At 42.1% G+C, this 21150-nt stretch overlaps 1 protein-coding gene across 1 annotated transcript in view; it reads right to left on the bottom strand.

Moving 5' to 3' along the window:
* The window catches only part of clpb (caseinolytic mitochondrial matrix peptidase chaperone subunit B), a 36363-nt gene that overhangs the window by 14519 nt on the left and 694 nt on the right, over positions 1 to 21150 (bottom strand). The window contains exons 2-6 of the mRNA XM_053423411.1: positions 20481 to 20532; positions 17772 to 17858; positions 9580 to 9683; positions 7742 to 7870; positions 2253 to 2350 (exon numbers count right to left, since the gene is read on the bottom strand). Of these exons, the coding sequence (XP_053279386.1) occupies positions 2253 to 2350; positions 7742 to 7870; positions 9580 to 9683; positions 17772 to 17858; positions 20481 to 20532 (470 nt within the window). The remainder of the gene's footprint in view (positions 1 to 2252; positions 2351 to 7741; positions 7871 to 9579; positions 9684 to 17771; positions 17859 to 20480; positions 20533 to 21150) is intronic.

The raw sequence follows: 21150 nt of genomic DNA, 5'->3' as shown, positions 1-21150 counted from the left end.
TTTGAACCCACTATGAGGCATTAAAACAGACAAATACATGTTCTCACACAGGTTAGATTCCTCTTATAGATGATGTGTTGTTGCAACACTAGTCCTGTTTGAGACATCGGATGTATGAGCTTGGCTGCGGAACCATTTGTGCAAAGTTATCATATGTGAGATAGTGACTAAACACATCGAAGCACAACTATAGCATTATTTTTCTCTTTTGGTGGAACTATTCCTTTTCAGAATAAAGGCACTATTGAGTGTAGACATGTTACAAATATACAAACTCTAAAAGCCTGTAATGGCACATTTATGATTCTGGGCATTTATATTTAACATTAACTTGAGCTATTTATATGGTATAAATAAATTTCACTAAACATTCAGACACCGCTACATAATGGCGAACTCACTATACTGTATGGTGGACTATATAGTGAATAGTGAGTGATTCTGGACACAGCCTTAGTCTACGGCAGTAGCAACCAGGGGATGGAGCCGTGATATCGAGGTCCCGCTGATACAATCACTGGACTTATCGTGAGTCAGTCTTTATTGTCAATCATGACATTTCACCCTATTTTTAATGATCATTTTTAGGAGCTGCCATTTTGTCCATCTATATAAACAGGATGTTTCAGATAAGCATCTCTCATCAGGCATTTTGCATGACTTAAACATAGCTATTTAATACATTTATAAAGGTACCTTGCAGTCATTTCCTAATTATGACGGTTACTAAAGAGTTCACAGTGTGTATAGGCAGATATTTGTTAAAATAACATTATTTCGTAAGCGCAGCCAAGTGATAAATCCAAATTTCCTCAAAACATTTTATGAAATTATGTAACAAAACTTTCGCTCATCTCTCCTCGTCTAAAAATCACTTTGAAATTTCCTTTCCATTTCCCAGCAGTTATCTGCTTCCTGCCTTCCTCCTCTTTAACACATTCCTCCTCTCTCTATCTGCCTTTGCCTTCCTTTCTCCAACTCCCATTTCCTCTCTTCTGCTGATTTGATCTCTTTCCACTTCTCTTCTCCTTCGTTCTTTGCTCATCTATTTCTTCTCTTCCACTTTCGATTCTTTCCCTCTCTCTCACTCACTGTGTATCTCACTCTTTCTTTCTTTGTTTGTTTCTTGGAGCAAGCGCCATGCCTCATTCATCCTCTCCTCTTTGTGTCCTCAGACTCCAGGTTTTCAGCCTGCAGTGGAGGCCGCCTGTTTATTCTCTCTCTCCATCTTGCTTATCTCCAGCCTGCTGTCAAGCTGCTGGATAACTACAGATAATTCAACTTTGATTTAAGAAAACAGCAGACCCCACTTATACCACTATAAACCTGTAAAATACCAAGAGGAGGGAGACCTCTCAGTTTGTCCTGTGAGAAACCCATGAAATCTTAAGACTGCCTTCACCATATGTCAATACGATTTTTAATTTCAAAGCTTTGTGATGTGTTAAGACAAGATCACTTAGTTCATCTGACCAAAGTGATGTGGGTATGTCCGGTAAAGTCATCACAACTTTGGGTCGCATCACTGTAGATATTAATGAAATATGGTGCACCAATATGATCAGATAATAAAACTGAGGATCAGAAATGTTATGTGTCTTGGATCATAATTAAAGAAGATTATTTTCAGACATGAAATCCAAACAATGTTCGGAAAAATGGGTCTGGACATTTCCTGTTGTTTGCCTTTCATAAATATAGAATGCAGCAGGAGACTGTTCGGGTCCGATGTGTTCTCTGCTCTCAAGTCTCGATGTCTTTCCAAGTTAACACATACAAGATTTTTTTATTTTCCAGTTTTGCATCCGTAGCGTGTCAGAAACATCAACATCCACCCAATCACTCACCCAAATTCAGATACATGTCTGAAAGCAGCTTATGACACAACATTACCACCAAAATCTTGAATGTTTTAAATTACATGTAGTTTATATTATATAATAGCTTTGTTCTTCAGCAGGTTTTTAACCCCCGTTAACCTCAGCCAGCTTTCAAATCTCTAATACTCAATAGCACCTGTCACTCAGTCAGCACACTGACACAGACCTCCTGATGAGAGAGTGTCTGTTTGCACGAGGACAAGTAAATGACACAGATGTCTGTTGAGTGAATTGTGCCGAGTCGTTTAGACCAGGCCACAGGAAACAACTTCAGTATCAACACACGCGTTTGCATAGAAACTAATGTTGTTTTAATTGCTTGGACAATCTGCACAGCTCGTGCGGAAGCAGAACAAAGTGTGTGTGTCGTACTTTTCCCTCCCACTCCAGCAGCACTGCACCCACGTCTCCCTCCTTAGCATAGGCCCTTGCTGTGTGTTCCAAACCATTGGTTTGCAGGGGGTTGGCACCTGTGCAAAAGAACACAAACAAACATAAATGAAAAAAATTATTGAATGAACATTTAATCATTTGTAGCAATGCCTGAATGAAAAATGTCTATTGTTGATTTTACTTTGAGAAACACAAGAACATGCAGCAACTGCCTCAGCAGGAGGCCCAAAACGTCAATCCAGTGAGTGAGGTTAGGGGTGAGAGGTCGCCTGGGTTCAGGAAGCTAACTGCAGTGAAGCAGCAGGGCCACGCAATGACCCTGTGGGGGTTTCATATCTGCAACTCGTGCCAATAATACACACCCTGACCCCTACACCAGCACACCAACGCCCTGCACGGTTATACAATCTATACACACTGCAGGTTGATGCAGGTTGGGGGCCACTGGTGCACAAAGGTGCACACACTTCCACACAGCAGGAAGGGTCAAATGGAGGAAAGATTTTGTTAAACAGATTTTCTTTAAAGAGGTTGGAGTATAAACGTAGGAAACAAAGAAACAGCACGTGTGAAGTGTGCCAGGGATGGACCCTGGTGCCCTGCTTGTCACTGAGGATGGTTAGCGGTGCCTTCTGCCCTGACCTGTGCCACCACATCCACGCACTCGTGCCTCCACACAAACAGGTGCATGTTTCCATCACATCAACGACTGAAAATGTAATTAATAATGTTTTAAAAGAACTCAACTTGAATAGCTCTCAGTAGAGTGTATACCCAAGCCAATGCCCAACAGTCCCTTTGTTAAATCACATTTAGATCTGCTAGATCAGGATTTATATTTGGATCTGTAGCATATTTCACAAACTCATAAATATAAGTCCCCTTAAGGTCAATGAATTGTTCTCCAAGGAAAATGGGGGGAAATTTCTACATATACCTTATCAAGGATTTGTTAAAGAAAAAACATACACATTTCCTGGATCCAGCCCTTTGTCCGGATCCACATCACATTTCCTTTTCTTCTTTTTAAAATATATTTTTGGGAACTGTTGCCTTTATCGTTGGTATGAAAGAGGGAGAGAGCAGGAGAACTCCAGCCTCAAACCAGGGTTGACCACAATTTTCCAGATTTGCGTTCCCTGAGAGTTGTGTACTCGTTCAAATCACACATATTTGCCCACAGCTTGAATCTCTGTCAGTGTTCCAGTTGATATTGAATGCTTAATCAGACTCTGATTGAAAAATAAAACTTTCCAGTTTTACAATTATTTAGCAATTAATTTAGAAACATTTAGGAGGTTTGAGTTTTTTGTAAAATAAAAAAGAAAACACAGCTTTTTGTATCAGCACTATTGTAAACATTGAGTCCTGCTCTTGTGTCTGAAATATATAAAACAAATACTGTTTTCATCAACGTTTGACAGTAGTTTTAGTTCATCTGTGATGAACGAGAAGAGGAACCAGGATGAGCAACAGATGCAAATGAAGACCCTAATAAAATCGTAAATCATGACACATGACGCAACACTTCTGCAATACATGGATTTTCCTCGCTTTACTTCACAGGAGCCGCTGGAGGTTCAAGAGAACTTCTGTGACGAGTCACTGTGCAACAATCTTTGGCAAAAAAAGTCAGGGGCCCTAATTCAATTTTAGACATTACTGACACCCGTGAGAGGAAATGTAGGAAAAACAGTGCAAACTTATGGAAGTGACATGAAATGTGTCACTTTAATGGTTAGTCGGCAGGGAAATCCACTGAAATCTCTCTGTTACCAGGAGGTAGGATGATTAAAATAAATCACTGACAAACTGTTAGTGACAATGCTGTCCTCTACATCTATCGAGTGTATATTAAGGTCTCCATTGTGCCTTTTAACCTGATGAGGTTAGATATTTTTAACAGTTTAAAAATGGTGCATTCAAGCACCATACGATATGGCTACGTATTGCTAGCTGTGCATTAAGAGCCAGAAAACCCATCTGGAGTTTTTCGGAGTAAGCTGCACTCAGAGACTGCACAGTGTAATCAATACAGGTGCAGGTTTGTATTTCTTCTGCTCCGTGCACGACCACAGAGACTAATAATCACTGTGATGATCATCGATAAACCCCTAAGTTTTGTGACCTGCTCAGCAAGCGATCGATCTCAACAACTAGTGGTGTACTAACCCCCCCACGTCCACCAAAAACATGAGGGAGGAAAGCAATAAAGTACCCTACACACACACACACAGAGGACATAATAAATAGCATCATTTAGGGCTTTAATATCAGGCCAACCCTCTGGGCCATAGCACTTTATAACAGGATCAACACTAACAACACTCACACAGAGACAGACAGAGGGACACACACACACACACACACACACACACACACACACACACACACACACACACACACACACACACACACACACACACACACACACACACACACACACACACACACACACACACACACACACACACACACACACACACACACACACACACACACACGCATACAGAGGATCCCTTCATTAGGAGCGCTTTAGTTATGCCTATTAGGAGTTCCCTCCTCTTTCCTATTTCCTCCTCCCTCTCTTTCACTGCAGCTGGTGGGAGAGAGACCCTGCTGGTCTCTCTGTGTGTGTGTGTGTGTGTGTGTGTGTGTGTGTGTGTGTGTGTGTAAGTGTATGTGTGTGTGTGAGTGTGAGTGTGTGTCCTTGTATCTGTATTGTGTGCGTCTGTGAGCATGTGTGTCTCCTCTAGCCCCCTACCACCTACAGAGCCGCCCATTATTGTGCGCCTCTGGCCACGGGCCTGATGTGGAGCTTGGGGAACAGCTGGAGAGCCTCCGCAGGTTAGAGCGAGGGGACTGGAGGGCTGCAGAGGAGCCCGAGGGTGGGCCTGGAGACTGTGATGGATGGAGATGTGAGCCGAGGGCCGGCTAAGGCCAAAAGAGCAAACCCACGGCCGATGGAGTAGCATGGACGCACGCTAACACAGGGGAAATAACAAGGTGGAGGATACACACAACTATTTAGAAACACACACAATGTACACATACATGAGGGAAAAATGAGAAACACACCCAAATCCTCATAGATGTCCTGAAGCTACGGAAGGTTATAAGATTTTGGGTGATGATGTAAGAAAGGATGGATAGAAAACAACAAAGGGGAAGTGGATATAATACAAATTAAACACGCTTTGTTGAGAATAATTAAACAGGAATCTAAACACGTATAAATGTCTATACATATGGAAAATCGGTCTCAAACACACTCGCACACTCGATCGGCGACGTGTTCGTAATTGAAAGTAAGTGATGCCACGACTGTTATTGGCCACGACAGTGGCGCCAACCCTGCCATGGTCCAGTCAAGCAAGTCACAAGCAAACCCATCTTTAATCTGATTGTCTTAAAGCAAATGTCTCTGCTTTGTGAAATTTCGTACCTTTTTAATTCAAAAATGCGACTGCGGAACACTGGATTGAGTTAGACGAGGTGATTTGTTTAAGCGTACTGAGAGTGCTTACAGGCACAGGGGTGAGACGGGAGAGACGGGCAGACCCGGCTTCGGAAGCACCATCCATCATAAACATAAACAAGACAACGTTATTACTTGCTTGCGTGTGTGTGTGCTCGTGTGTGTGTGTACAGTGAGGGTGGTGGAGGTTGGGGTGTTTGATCCAAAAGTGTTTTTAGATTAAAAACCCATCAGCCTAAAAAGGAACAACTACAAATGTCATCCAAGGTAAGGTTCAAAAAGGCGACTGGAAACTGAAGTAAATATAAAGGATAAAAGCATTCATGAATACATGAATATTTTAATATTCAGAAATGGAGGCTTGAGTGCACACACACATACACACTCGTACACACACATTAAAAGACACACATCCTGTGATTGTGGAGTTAGCCCAAGGGCATGTTCTGTGCAGAGGTCACAGTTCAACTAGGCAGAGCTTGTTTAAAAGCCACTCGCCTGGAAACTGAGGGGGATATTCTGCCCTCAGGGTCCACAAGTGTGTTGATGTGTGTGTGTGTGTGTGTGTGTGTGTGTGTGTGTGTGTGTGTGTGTTCCAGTGGAGCTGAGTCAACGACAGGTGCAGATGCAGTGGGGGTGAATGGAGAGGGGGACAAGTGATCAATTTCAAATGAGCTTTGTAATACTGTTTATATGACTCGGGGGGTGGACCCGTTAAGATGATGATACATGGAACGCTTTTTAAAGCTCATGGAGACAATAAGCAGCCTTCAGCTCCGAGGACACCAAAGAGGAAAGTCAGTGGTCCAGCATATGTCGGGGTAAATGTGGGACCCCTGAATTAGATATTAAGGTGTATGACTCAGTATTTTTTCGCCTGAAATGATTACATGGTACATTTTTGAATGAATTTCTTTACCTAATTAACGTAAACAATGTTATCCTCATGAAGGGGGATGTAAAATAGAGTGCCGCTCAGATCCCAACTAGCCCTAACCCCCTCGGGACCCGGGTGGGGCTCAGATCAGGTCTCCACACGCTACTATAAAACATTATTCAAATTAAAAATGGCTTTAAATCAGAGCATAAATAAAATGGAACTTCTTGATTCATCAGGACAATAAATAATATACTTGATGTTGATTGGTTTGTAGCCAGGCGTTTATCTGTCGGCATGAGGTCAATTTGGTGGCTAGTAGTGTTTCTGATTTAAATTGAGTAAATTAATGATCTGGTTCAGTTTTTCCCACTGCCACTGTAATATCATAAAAAAATAAAACGTTTTCAGTACACAAGAACCGAAAGAACCGTTCAGTTTGCTCCAGACGGTGGCTGCACCTGAATTGGTGTCTTTTCTGGAGTTTTCCTTCATCAAAGACCGACATGGTTGATCTGAGCAGGGAGAGCAAAACTCCTCCGTCATCAATCCTCCTTCTCCCTCTCTCTTTATTAGAGGTGGTCCGCACGGAGAGCCTCGAGAGAACTCAATAAAACGAGGAACATGAAAGTGTTGAAAGTGAAGAGACCTAGTGAAGTCTGGGAAACTACTCTCACATGTCGGCCACAGGCTTGAACTATTTAGGTTGGAGGAAAACATGGTGGATGTAACAGAAGTAAAGTATTTTCACTATGAAGTCAAATGTTCACAGGTACAACTTTACATTTAATTTCTCTTTCCCTGAGGAGTCCTACAATATCTTGGGCATTTTGTAATGCTTTTGTTTTGGCCTTTTTATACCACGTCAAATAATATTTACCTTGAGAATATTTGGCAAAATTTTCCAGAACAACATTGCCTATATGACCAGTTAATAAACATTTCCCTTCGACATTGGGAATCTCAACGTATTGGACCCAAAAAAAACACAAGACACATCACGTGATTTGATCGTGCCGGCATGGTTTGTTATCTGGAAAATGTCAGTTGTCCAACAAGGACTGTAATGTGGTGGGGTTAGGGTGGGGTTAGGGTGGATGCACTGTGACTTACCAGCCTCCAGCAGCATGCGGACGGTGTGTGGGTCGTCAGCCAGTGTGGCGTAGTGCAGTGCCGTGCAGCCACGAAAACCAGCCCTGCTGCTGAGCCTGCTGCTGAACTCGTCCTCTCTGGACACCAGAACTGTACAGAGGAACGGAAGATTAGAGATAAGAGACAGAAACACACACTCAAATTTGATGTCTGACAAAATATTCCAAATGGATTTAAAAGAATTAAACAATTGCTCAAAGATGGAAACGTAAAAAAGGGTCCTATGACTCCAATCTGAAACCTCTTTACACCAAAATTAGGTGATTTATGGTGTTTTTTCCCCGTTCAGGTATAAACCCACTCGAAAAAAAGCCGTTTGCCTTTCTTTTTTTCTCTCCAGTGTGTCATATTTGATGGCACAAACAAAGAAAACTGAGGCGCTCTCTCACCTCGCTGTCTTGCCAAATTAGCTCAAGTTCACCTGGGTTCCACGTTTCCATCAGAGCCAATCGGATCTGGAGCTGTGTTTACAGCAGAGTCATTTGACCCGGGAGTGAAAGCCGATTATATCCAAACCCATCGCAGACAAAAGCCAGATGTTAGTTGGGGCTTGAGATGCTCACAGTACATTCCCTAAAGCTGAATGATTAAGATGAATTAACAAACTAATTTAACATAAAACCCAGATTTTTCTCACTCAACAGCGTGACTCCAGAGAGTGTGTCAGTGATAACACTGCAGTCTACTGAATTGTGTTCCTGTTTCCAGCTTATAAAGACTTGTTCATTTTCACAGATTTAAGCTCACCGACATGGTTGTAATAATGCAAGCTGTGTTATGGGGCCTGCTTTGTTGTTCTCTTTCCTAATAACATAGATAGTTTATCATTCTCTCCTTACTCCTCTTTTTCATAAGGGCGCTCATCTCGTGCCACTCCTCCATCATCCCTTTTTTTTATATTTCTGCCTCCTTCCTCTCCTCCTCGGCATCCATCAACTCCTTTCATCACTTGCGCCCTCTTCCCTCCTCCCTCCTGTGCTCCCTCTTTCCCAATAACTTTGTCTCATCCATTTCCAGACTTCCTCTCCTCTCCCTGCCATCATCCAGCCCATTCCCTTTAATCGCTCTCTCCCTCTAACCTAACACACCTCCAAACATCCATTCCTCTAACTCCCTTTCTTTCTCGCTATTCTCCTTTTTTTTCTTTCACCGCTTCTCTCTTTTTCCTCCTCCTTTGCATCATCAGTCTTTCCCTCCCTTGCTCAATTCATCCCACTCTTTTTCCTCTGTCGCTCTGAGAGTCTCTCTCTGCATTGTATGTGTGTGTGAGAGAGAGAGAGAGAAAGAGAGAGAGACAGGGCGGGATAATCATAGCTAACCCAATAAAGCGTCGCACAGGCCCCCCTAGCCCATCCATCAGTGTGCGTCTGGGAAACGCTTCCCCACGCTACGCCGGCCCCACGTGGACCCAAACCTGACAGCCATATAAATGTCTGCAATATACATATCCCATATAAATATGTCTACAGAAACCCAACGCAGACTGGTGGGGGGGGGGGGGGGGGGGGGGGGGTGGTGATGTGTGTGTATGTGCGCGCGCGCCTGTGTCTTCCTGTCAGTGTGTTCGTGTGTGACTGTGTATGCAGCTCAGGAGAAAAACAAATAAAATACACAATACTTGTCATGGAACATCCGAAACAAATAAAGAAGGAATGAAACGTGTACATATGCAAATCCTTATGCAAATTATAATGTCTCATAATGTCCAACACTTGGGATTCATATGTGTAATATATAACCACCCACACACGCGCGTACGCACACACACACACACGCAATGAATGTTGTTGTTTTTTAACCTTCCAGGGAGTGGATGCCTTTCTCCCGAGAGGTGTCGTAGACGTTGTTGAAATGATCTCCAGTGTTTGGGTCAGCACCAGCTTCGAGCAGAACCTTCACTACACTGGAAAACAACAAAATACACAAACACACACATTTATACACATGTTATAATCCACATTAATGTTCCCTGGCAGAAATACACACAGGCAATCACTGCATTTCCAAAACAGCTTGCAGGCACTGATGCTGGATACTGAACAAATTTTCCTTTAGAAATAATGACATTATACACAGGGATGGATGATATATTGGTTGCTGATAAATGAGATATCATAATTCCTGCTAATGTTCAAGTAAAGTAATTTTGAGCCAATAATGGGATTTGTTAAGGTGGAATTTATATCAGAAGATGATGACAATTAAGGATGCCACTCAAAACCTGATGTGAATGCGTAAAGATTATTAAGATTAGCTCCTCTGAAGTTATTCTAATGATTTAGCCTAAACTTGCCAGGTGTATACAGTGTTTCCCATTAACCATCTAGACTGTGTTGGCCTGCCGTATTTGTCCTGCCACAGTTTCATTATTGAATTAATAGTTATTTGTATAGCACCAAACCATAATATACTATATGCTATATACTAGTATTATCTCAAGGCCTTTCTTAAGTTCAAGATGTCAAAAATTGTAGAGAAACCAAATAGTTTCCACAATGAGCAGCACCTTGGTGACTGTGAAGAGAACAAATAATTAACCAAAATATTTCATTATAACATGAGAGCATGATAGCACAAGCGGTTAACATGACGTTTTGCTATGTTGCTGAACTGTGTAGCTGATTCAGTTTTTACCGTCCACACAGACCGTCAGACTGAATATTTTCAGCTGCAGTTGTGCAAGTACCCGCAAGTGGCTTGAAACTCAGTCTCTCTCATGCACAGAAGTTTTCTTTCACTTTTTAGTCTGTGTAACAGTCACTCCGAATCTGCATGAGAGTGATGTTCGTTCCTGTGCATGTGCACCCCCGCTACCCCCATAGATTGAATGAATTCTATGGGAAACCCTGGGTGTATTGCTGAGGACCTAAGGTTCTCAAGAGAGCTTGAAACATACCTTTCTACATGGAAGTAAAGACAAAATGAGAGCAGACCTGTTCCTGCAGTGGACAGTGAAACCTGTCTGGATATCTCTGTTGCTATTGTGAAAATACACTATTGAATCCCCAAAAAATTGGAAGGATAATCTGTCCTGTAATCCCATATTGCTGCATTTCAAAATCTTACTGTTTCCCTTAAACACATTTAAGCATCTTTGCCATGTGAGGCCATAATGAGCTCTGTTACTGGAAGTGGGATATCGACTGGATTTGGAAATGGGACGACACTTGTTTCCATTTAGAGTCGAGACCCTTTACCAGAGAGTCATTGTTAGAGAACAAACTAGATGCCCACAGACATAGCTGCAAATATCCAATTCCTCAAATGACCACAACTCTGATTCACTTTCACTTCTCTACTTTCCCGTAACGGTGTATAGACTCTTAGCATCTGCTTTCTCCTTCACTACTCACTCGCCCATTTAGGGACATGTACACGTGTGTACATTGAAGGGGGCGAGGGCCGGGCCCGTTTCCGGCGCAGTTAAAGGGGGGGTGTCTGTGTGTTGGAGTGGGTGTTTGTGTGTAGTCCTTCATTGGAGCGTACCGCCTTATAGAACAAACACGAGTACCTCGGCAACACCACTCACTGTGACCCGACGGACATTCCAGGTACCGTCTCTCCGTCTACAGAACACACACACTATATATTTACCACCATGAACGTGAGCAATGGCTTTGACATTGAGACACAGACGTGCACACAGTAGCTGGTTAGCTCCTCTGGGCGACTGGGAGAGGAGTACGGGGGGCGATGGCCGAAACATGAACCCAGCCAGTACGCTGCTGGCTGCCATTAAACCCGTGACTATGTAATTCATCCTGGCAGAGAGTGATGGATCATTTTTTAGCTAAATGGTTATGGCAGTGGCCTGAACACACTTAAATGGAGCAATAATGATTATTCCTAAGAGGTTGAGGTGGTCTTCTTAGAAATACACAAACCTGATCACTTAACATGCTACAGCTGCACTTTAAAATGAGACATGAGCTCAATGATGGAGCGGCTTTGTTTAAAAAGAAAATCTGAATTAAAACAGGACAAAGATTTTATAAAAATAGAAAACATTGTTATTATTTTGTATTAAATTCTTGAAAGCATTAATGAATGAATGGAAATCGGGATTTAACCAGTTGAGATAGATCTGCAGTTTTCTCTCTGAAATGTCCATTTGGAAAAAAGTGAAAAATGCCCAAGGTGACATTTACAAATTCCCCATTTTATCCAACCAATCGTCTAAACCAAAGTCTACTGATAGATATGATAATGTAGAGCATCAAATCTTCACATCTGAGAAGCTGCAATCAGCATATGATGACTGTCAACAGATTATCAAAATAGAAAATTATCATTTATCAAACAACTAGAATGACCATCAGCACACAGTCGCCTTAAATACAAACAAGCAGCACGAAATTGCATACACTCTTAGATATGATTCCCCTAAATGTGCCAGATTTTTTACGTCAAGATCCTTGAAATAGTCCATGAGAAAAAAGGGAAAAAGTCAAAGAGCACCATCATCTACCTATGTTCAAGAAAGAGCTAAACGAAATTCTTCAAAAAAGATTTTGTCGAAATCTGTTCAGTAGTTTTTTTGTAATTCTGCTGACAATCTGACAGACAGGGGTGAAAACATAACCTCCAGAAGTACGTGTTCTGCTGACTGCCATAATAGTTACCACCAAAAAAGAATTGTGTGTATCAGACCCTAATCTACACCAAACTTTAATGAGTTCTCCCCAGGCACCATCCTTACATCAAGTTGGTATCTTTGAGGGATCCGAGTGAAAACATAACTTCCATGGCGGAGGTAAAAAAAAAGCAACAGAGGCACTTATACCACATCACAGTACTCAAACATATCACCATAATAATGTATTAGTAAAGCTTAAGAAAATTCAGGATAATAATGATTCTGGTTTCTCCATTAATGACGTTACTCTAGCTGGAGACTTAGTTAGTGTGTCGACTGTAGAACATGCGAGTTCCTGTGGGAGAGCGAGGCTGAGAACAGCCTGACCAGGTCTTTGTGTGTGACCTTGCTGAGCGGCTATGAAAGGACTATGGGGAGGTCCCCTTTTGTTACTGTATTACTGTGGCTGTGGGCTGGCAGTGGGGGGGGGGGGCCGTGACCCACGGAGGGCTCTCCTCTCACCCTTGCAAGCACTTCTACAAACACATGGATGCATCCTCTGAGACACATACAGACACACACACACAGACAAACTCGAACTGTGTGTGTTGGTCACACGAGGCTGGGCAGGACTGTGTGAAGAAATGAGATGGTCTGAAAAGGGTTAATGGCATCAGGAAAGTCAACACGCAGGGATAAAAAGAGGAAGAGTGCGGAGGAGGAGGAGGAGTGGATGAAAGGAGGGAAGTGCCGCTAAAAAAGATGAAAGAGGGGAGATTTAATTACACAGCGTAGTGCTAAAACTAATGAGCTTTTGAAAAGACTTTATAGTTTTACTAATCAACTGATCATCAAGTGGTTAACTTTATTTGGGACGTTTAGGAGGAGAGTTGCGGCACTAATTTGAAGCCAAACTGAAGGCATGCAAAGGTTAATTAAGTTTAACTCCCAACAAGGACAAGGACTCCACCCCTGATTCTCTCAAAAGTCTAAATTACAGACTTTCTAACACAATTTAAGAATTACCCACAAAATCACCTGCAAATCACATGATCATTTTTATTGTCCCAGAGCTTAGTGCCTCCAAATCTCCAATTTCCTTGCCAGGCTTGGGTCCATTGTCTCAATCCTCTGTGGCTGTTGCAGGTTGTAACCTGTCATATAAGCAGTATTTTGTTAACTGAACAATCCGTAAGGGATCTCATACCCTTTTCCTTCCAGTGAAGAGCTGGAAACCAATCATCAAGCCATCAGACACTACCCAACAGTTGTGTTCAATGGCTTTAGAAAGTTTACCTTCAGTAAAGTAACACTGGATTTTTGCTGGCCTTCAAACAGCAGCTTTAAACTCAGTTTGAATGGGGCCGTTCAAAACAACATGCCTGTTTGGAGTGGGCCGTTGGTTTGGCCTGTGGTAGTGCTGGTTGCAGTTCAGTTTCTGAAACTGTAAAAGCAAACTGCAGGACGAGTAAACCTGAAGCTGCACCACCGCTGCTGCACAAAGAGCTTTTCACCTGGTTATTCAAAGTTTGGTGAAGTTCATCTCAGTAAGCAGAACCTTAAACTGGAGAATCAGTTGTTGTCGTGGTGGACAGCGTCACTTACGTTGATGAGTCCCAGCTGCTGCTGCTACAGAGGGTTGGTCACCTGTTTATTCAAATTTGATTTTTAATTGAACGTATATTGTGTTCACATCGCACAAAGTTCAACGCTGCACTTCCTTGGACTCTTAACAATACAAATGGAAGTGTGAGGCCGTTAAGATGAACCCGGTCAGCGGGTGTGGCTGAGGGGGTAGAGCAGTTGTCCTCAAACCAGAAGATTAGCGGCTCGAATCCCAGGTTATGCCGAAGTGTCCTTGGTCAAGATGCTAACCCCCCCAAAAATGCCCCCGAATGAATGCTAAATGTAAGTTGCTTTGGATAAAAGCGTCAGCTAGATGACATGCAATGTAATTAACTTTTCTCGAGATATGAGAGCCATAGATTGACACAGAGTTCCGGAAATATTACATGAATGGTTCACTGACTTGGAATATGGAGAACGGTGCCACATTGATTCCAACTCCTCACCCCAAACGCCTGTTCTTGCTCAATGTAACTTTGGTGAGTGGGTACAATCTCCTGTGAGAAGTGTGTCACTGACTGAGAGTAGCAGCTTAGACGTAATGCTGAACTGTAGATCAACTGAAGACTAAAAACTAAAAAAATACTTATGAGTTGTGTTTAATATATAGTGAGTGGTACTACAGTCAGGACTCTACTCAACACATCGATAGGCTTTGTTTTTTTCTCTGCATGAAAACCACTTGATCGCTCGGACCCAGAGCCCAACAAAACTAACCACGTGGGGCTCCAGAGGGCGCTACTCTTCCGAAATAATTTTGCATTTGCATCAAAGTTGTGTTAATGGCCACTCATCATTCACTTCATTGGGCTGGTAGGTTCAACCTTTGAGCTCGGCCTGAGGTTTACCAGCAGGTGACTGGTTTGACTGCTGAGGGCTGGTGTTAGTTTCCCCTCCTGCCCTGGAGGGAAGACAGAGGAAGCAGACACTTCCGTCTCTCCACTGCTACAATGGACACCTGAGCTGAACTGACCATCCATGTCTCTGACCACCTGGGCCAGACGCTGGACCTCACTTGACCTTGTGTTATCTGGTGCACACCTGGGGTCACGGAGATGCCAGGAGGAGAAGTTCACCGCACTCTGAGACTGTGTTCTCAAAGAATCATTCTTGGATCTTGATGAAAAAAAACCTGGCATGTTTAGGGGACTGATATTTATGAGTGTGCGAAATTTGGTGCAAAAGTCTGGATCTAGTTAATTTAAATATGGTTTCACTCGGGGATGATATGCACTCTACTAGTTTGGTAATGACTTTGATCATAAAATCCACTGTGAAAGCTTCCTCATCATCAGATCTTCGTCCAGATCCGAACCATTTATTATTTAATTTTGGATCATATCCCATCTCTCCATCAAGTTTCATGGAAATCCATATAGTCATTTAATTGAATTCAATTTAATTATTCAGTTTAACACAAATAAACCCTACCACTATTTCACTGTTCAATTGGCAGAGCTAAGTCCATGTCCAGCTTTCAGCTCTGGATTGTTGCTGTGATAGAATGTGAGCTCACACCATTTCCAGCACTGGGTTCTCATGATTGTTACTGTTATAGAAAACTGCAGTGATGTGCACATGTAGAAAAATCTTTGCACTAAACCTCATATGTGGATTTGTGGCCACCAGAGGGAATATGTATTTATAAAGAACTGAGAGGAATACATGTAAGAATCAATGATAACACATACAGTAGGTGATTCAGTGACTAAAAGATGATAATATTTCACAGGGGAGCGCTTTCACTTCTATTCAGTTGAGCTAATCCCAGTCCCAAACCCATAATCCCACTCCACATCACTCTCTCTCCACTGCTCAACCATTCTCTCCCTCTCCTTCCCGACGAGCCACTCATCCCTTCGTTCCATCGTCCCTCCGCTCTCCCTCCCTCCCCATCAAGTCGCTCGGCCGACAGGTCGGAACGGTCAACAGGCGTCTCACTCGGCTGAGCGCTCATTGTGCACGTGAACGCGGCGAGGGAGGGACAGAGGGAGAGAAAGAAAGATGGAGATGGCTATTGTGTGTTAAAGAGTGCAAACATTGAGCCAGGCCCTGCGCCTCCCTGATTTAGCCGCACATCAAAGCTCAGCAAACACACACCCCCTCGATGTCTCAGCCTCAACTCTTACCCCTCTACTCCACCCCTGATTCTCTCATCCAGCAGCACCTCGACCCCTGAACACGAGAGGCGCTTCCTGGTGGACGCTACACAGAGAAACAGTTGAAAGCTACACTTTCCACTGAAAGGCCAATGTGGTCAAATCTTGAAACACAGCCACTGTCTCCTGAAACACAGTGATCACTTCTGGTCCAGTAAAATATAAATACACAGTGTGGGAGGGGGTGAAATAATTCAACACTGGGATCCATACTGACACTGTAGCTACGGGCTAGACCTTTCTCATGAGTAATGCTCACTGTGTTTTCACTTAACGGCAGCAAATAAAGTTGTGTGGGGCTGAGTAATAGACAGTTGGCCTATAAGATATTTAGAATGAACTCGCCTTGTTTGTGCGTGTGTTTATGCATGTATTCACACATGCATCCTCCTTTGTGTGTGTGTGTGGATGTTTTGTGAGTGGATATGAATGTGTGTGTGTATGTGTGTGTGTGAGTGATGTGTGTGAACCGATGTTCTGTCTTCCCTGCAGCAGTGACGGCTCATTGGGGGGTTGGAGGACAGGATTAAACACAGAGGAGTGTCACTGCCTCGCTGAGTTATAGCACTCATAACACACACACACACACACACACACACACACACACACACACACACACACACACACACACACACACACACACACACACACACACACACACACACACACACGACCGAATTTGTATAAAAAAAACCATGAAGCAAACAAATCTTATCATTAAAAACAATAAAATTCATGTTTCACACCGGCAGCCACTCAGGACACAAAAAATGCAAATATTACTGTGTGAAATGATTCAAGCATTATCGTATATGTATATATATATATGATGATGTTTAAAATTAGCTAACAATTTTATTCATTAATGATTAATCTTAGAATTGTATGATAGATTATTGCCTATAAAATGGAAGAGAAACTTTGAGAGGGCCCTTAGTGACAAATCATTCCTTTAAATCAACAATCCAATGACAATTTTTTTTAATTTAAAAGAACCATGTTTTCACATTTAAGGGGCTGTTTGATAGATTTGTTGAAAAATGACAGAAAGAAATTATCAAAACAAATGTTCAATGTTAATTGAAGAATCAGTTCATTGATTCAACACTTATAACCTTATATAAATATTAAAGCATTAGAGGGCACTAGTGCATTAAGTTGTTGGCAATTTTGAGGCATCAATTCACCCTATGTTAAAAACTCGAGGACACAGAAGCCGCTACCCAAGGATTTAAAGTAAGCTCATTTTACGCCATTTCATATTCAAATTTCATGTTCTCATGAGGCTTGTGAGGCCCTTAAACAAAACAAGTGACCAGAGTCCTGATGGAGAAAAAAAAAAGGGGGTAAATTGGATTTGGCCCAGCCTTAACCTCGGCCCCTCTCTGTGTTATGTGTGTTCTGGGGGCCAGGAGGCTAATTTAATTTGTTGGGGCAGAGAGAAGGGGGAACGGGTAAAGACCGTCTGTCAGTCTGAAAGTCACACTTTGCACTTCTGAAGAACTACTGTAACAACTGGAGCAGGGACGTGGATGACATATGCTCCACAGCTAAGTCATGCAGACAGCTGCAGGATACCAAAACACATCTGCTCATCCGGGAGGGCGAACTGTAAAACACACACACTGACCCATGCTGTCGGTTCATGGCTGCCACCATGAGAGCGGTCCAACCGAGACGGTGGCGGCAATTTGGGTCCACGCCTTCCTTTAACAGCCTGAGGGGGGGAAAGAAACAGAAAGGGATTCGGATTTAATCATTTTAATAATCAAGATTTAGCAGATGAAATCAGAAACATGTTTCTATATAATACTAAAACATTATTAGTATAGTGTTATGTTGGCCTCTTAGCACACATATAATGATGCTAGAAAAACTATTATTCTTTACTCGAAAGAGAATGATACATATAAAATGGATTTAAAGCTGCTTAGCTATCATTGAACTGCCTTGTTAGACACAACATTATGAACGCACACACATTGTCTTTGTCTTTATCTGAAGACACACACTTGCTCTTTGACCAGTTAATGTCTGCGGTGTAAGCCAGGTGTGTGTCGGGTTTTCTCTCCCTGAGGGTATGACATCAGGTACTGGGGCAGCTCAGCCCTGCGTGTGCCTGTGTGTGTGTGAGGGATCCGTCTGTCGTCTCCTGTGCTGAGCCGGCAGACACTGTGTGTGTGTGTTTACAGTCAACATGGTGGCCTCAGCCTGGTCTGCACTCAACTCTGATGCTCTGTGGCTCTGTACTGTATCAGCGTTTGTTATGAGGAAATGGATCACCACTACAGCTACATCCAAATTTCTCAGGATGCAGTATTGGTTTCTTCTTCACTTTCTTCTAGATAGCAAACACATGACTGAATAGAACATAATTGTAGATGAACTGTGCTCCACGATGAGGGAAATGGTTCTCTGCTGCTTCTTAAGGTGGACGTGCAATTAAATTACTAACATAGCTCGTTCCATTTTCTGTATGTTTTAAATGTTTGATGTAACTGTCACATCAGACCTTGAACAAAATGAAAAACTGAACACTGTCACACACTACCGCTAAAACACTGGAGGAAATAGACATCAGGGCCGTAAGGAAGGTTTCACCCATAGACTGTTTATAAAGATGGACGACACATCTCCACTTCCACCCACTATCCAGAAATGAAGTTAAATTACCCTGGCTACGAACGCTGCCATCTTTCGTATTTGGAGGCAGAGATTGGGCAGAAGCAATCAGGAGATGGCGCCACGAAAGCGAAGTCCCATCAATACACACACTCGACCAATCACGAGCCAGTCACAGCTGTCACGATATTTCTCCTCGTTCTTTTTGCATGAAATAACTCATTAAAACCACTTATCGGAAAAATGAACACTGTGATAAGAACTACCTTAAGTGACAGATACCATCTTTGAGGATATTTTTTTTTGACAGAGCTCTCCCCTTTCTCTGGTACCACTCAGCAGACACACCCTGACACACCACCACTTCTATAAACTCAAACCAAAGCACTTAACACATCTGTGACCTGCTGACTGGAACTCTCACCTACACCATCTGCCACAGGGCCACAGGTAACACAAGCCCGCAAATGGAGACACACATGGATACACACTTGTATGCACACACTCGAATACATGGATTTGGATGCCGATATACAACACCACAAATTTCACACTATAACAATCATCAATTTGACACAGTTAAAATAGATTGTACACATTAATCTGATTTATATCTGGGTCGAACAGCGAAATTAATGGGAAATCAAACCACATGTCAACATAAAGAGTGATGTGTGTCTGTAAACATATCCAAAGGTAAATAGGACGTAGTAGATGCTTTAATATTTTGCTCAGTGATTTCCACAACAAAGTTCTAGAAGTGTTGCAGGGTCCCATCATCTGTTTGTTATGAAATATGATCAACGAGACAGATGGGACCAAAAAGTTCTACAAGCATAGTACAGTGCTGTATATCACACACACACACACACACACACACACACACACACACACACACACACACACACACACACACACACACACACACACACACACACACACACACACACACACACACACACACACACACACACACACACACACACACACACACACACACACGAATCTGCAGGTGACGTGCTTCAAATTAAACTAATTGCATGTGTTTACATTATTGGATTTGTGAATCTCAAAAAGATAAATGTTATGCAAACAAAAGTTAAATCAAGTCTATTTGGTAAAAATGTGTTGAGTGGTGTGGAGTGTGAACTTCCATCCTACAAACACCACCTACTCAGACACACACACACACACAGACGATGCTCTTCTTCCACCTAGTGGTTAGTGGTGGGACTACAGTTGATAATGGGTGTTTCCAAAACCACATGTTCCTGACTATTCTAGAAAACTGCTCAGGAAGATGACTTGGGCTGGGACACTGGAGAAATTTGATATTTTCTGCATTATAAGTATATATTATTCAGGGGATATTCTTCCAAAATAGTAACCTAAAACCGGTCAAGAAATTGACTGTAGCTCCCTTAGATACAGTTTTAATGAGATGTCCACACTAACAGAGGGGTTCAGAAATTAAGATTTTTCTAAATGATCCCAGATGAGGTTAGTTCACAACTGCTGGCAGGTTCAACAGGGATACAGTCCATTGCCAACATGAAAAAAAAGGGTAGTACTTGCAGCTGTCCTTGAATGATTTGGTTCACAATGAAGCATCAACATGCTTCATTGTGAACCATGTGATTAATTTGCAAAGTGTTGTTTTATATACACGTCTGTGAAATAGTAGAAAAACATGTGATAAACACAAGAAGTCTAATACCTGGTCACTTCTTCAGATTGATTGGTCCTCGCTGCCTCCAGAAGAGTATCACCTTGATGGTGCAAAAAGAGAAACAGATACAAAAAATATTACACAAGGAGAAAGAGAAAAATTTGAGCCAGACTGATTTGTCGGTTCAACCACAAAAAAAAGATCAGTCGATGGGAGCCGTTCTGATTCAAATCGTATGGGCGTTAGTGTTTACTGATATGAAAATGTTTATTTTACATAATAAACAATTGAGAAAAGATGTGCATGTGTGTTTATTTTCTTAATTCAAGTTCTTTGTATGTCATTGTATTTATGTTTTCTTGTTATTCATCATTAATTATTATAAAGGTCATAATTAGACCGTATTAAGTCTCTCACAGTTCTTTTCATAGGGTTTCATAATGACATCTTAGACACTATCGCCAATTTTTTAACCAATATATATATATATATATATTTGCCGATATATCAGTTTTTACCTCCTAATATGAGCATCAGCCCTCAAATATCCTTTCTGTCTCTCCACAGTATTAATTAACTCTGACTACCACCAAACTTATCTTTACAAAACTAATGAGTGACTTAATAATAGAAAAGTGTGTTTATTCTATGACTGTACAATGTCAAGATTCAAGAGTTTATTATCAAATGCACAACAACAACATTAAGCAGTATTTTT

The sequence above is a fragment of the Pleuronectes platessa genome, chromosome 5 (assembly GCF_947347685.1).
Source record: "Pleuronectes platessa chromosome 5, fPlePla1.1, whole genome shotgun sequence".
In the NCBI taxonomy this organism is placed as follows: domain Eukaryota; kingdom Metazoa; phylum Chordata; class Actinopteri; order Pleuronectiformes; family Pleuronectidae; genus Pleuronectes; species Pleuronectes platessa.
This window is presented reverse-complemented; position numbering and strand designations above follow the sequence as displayed.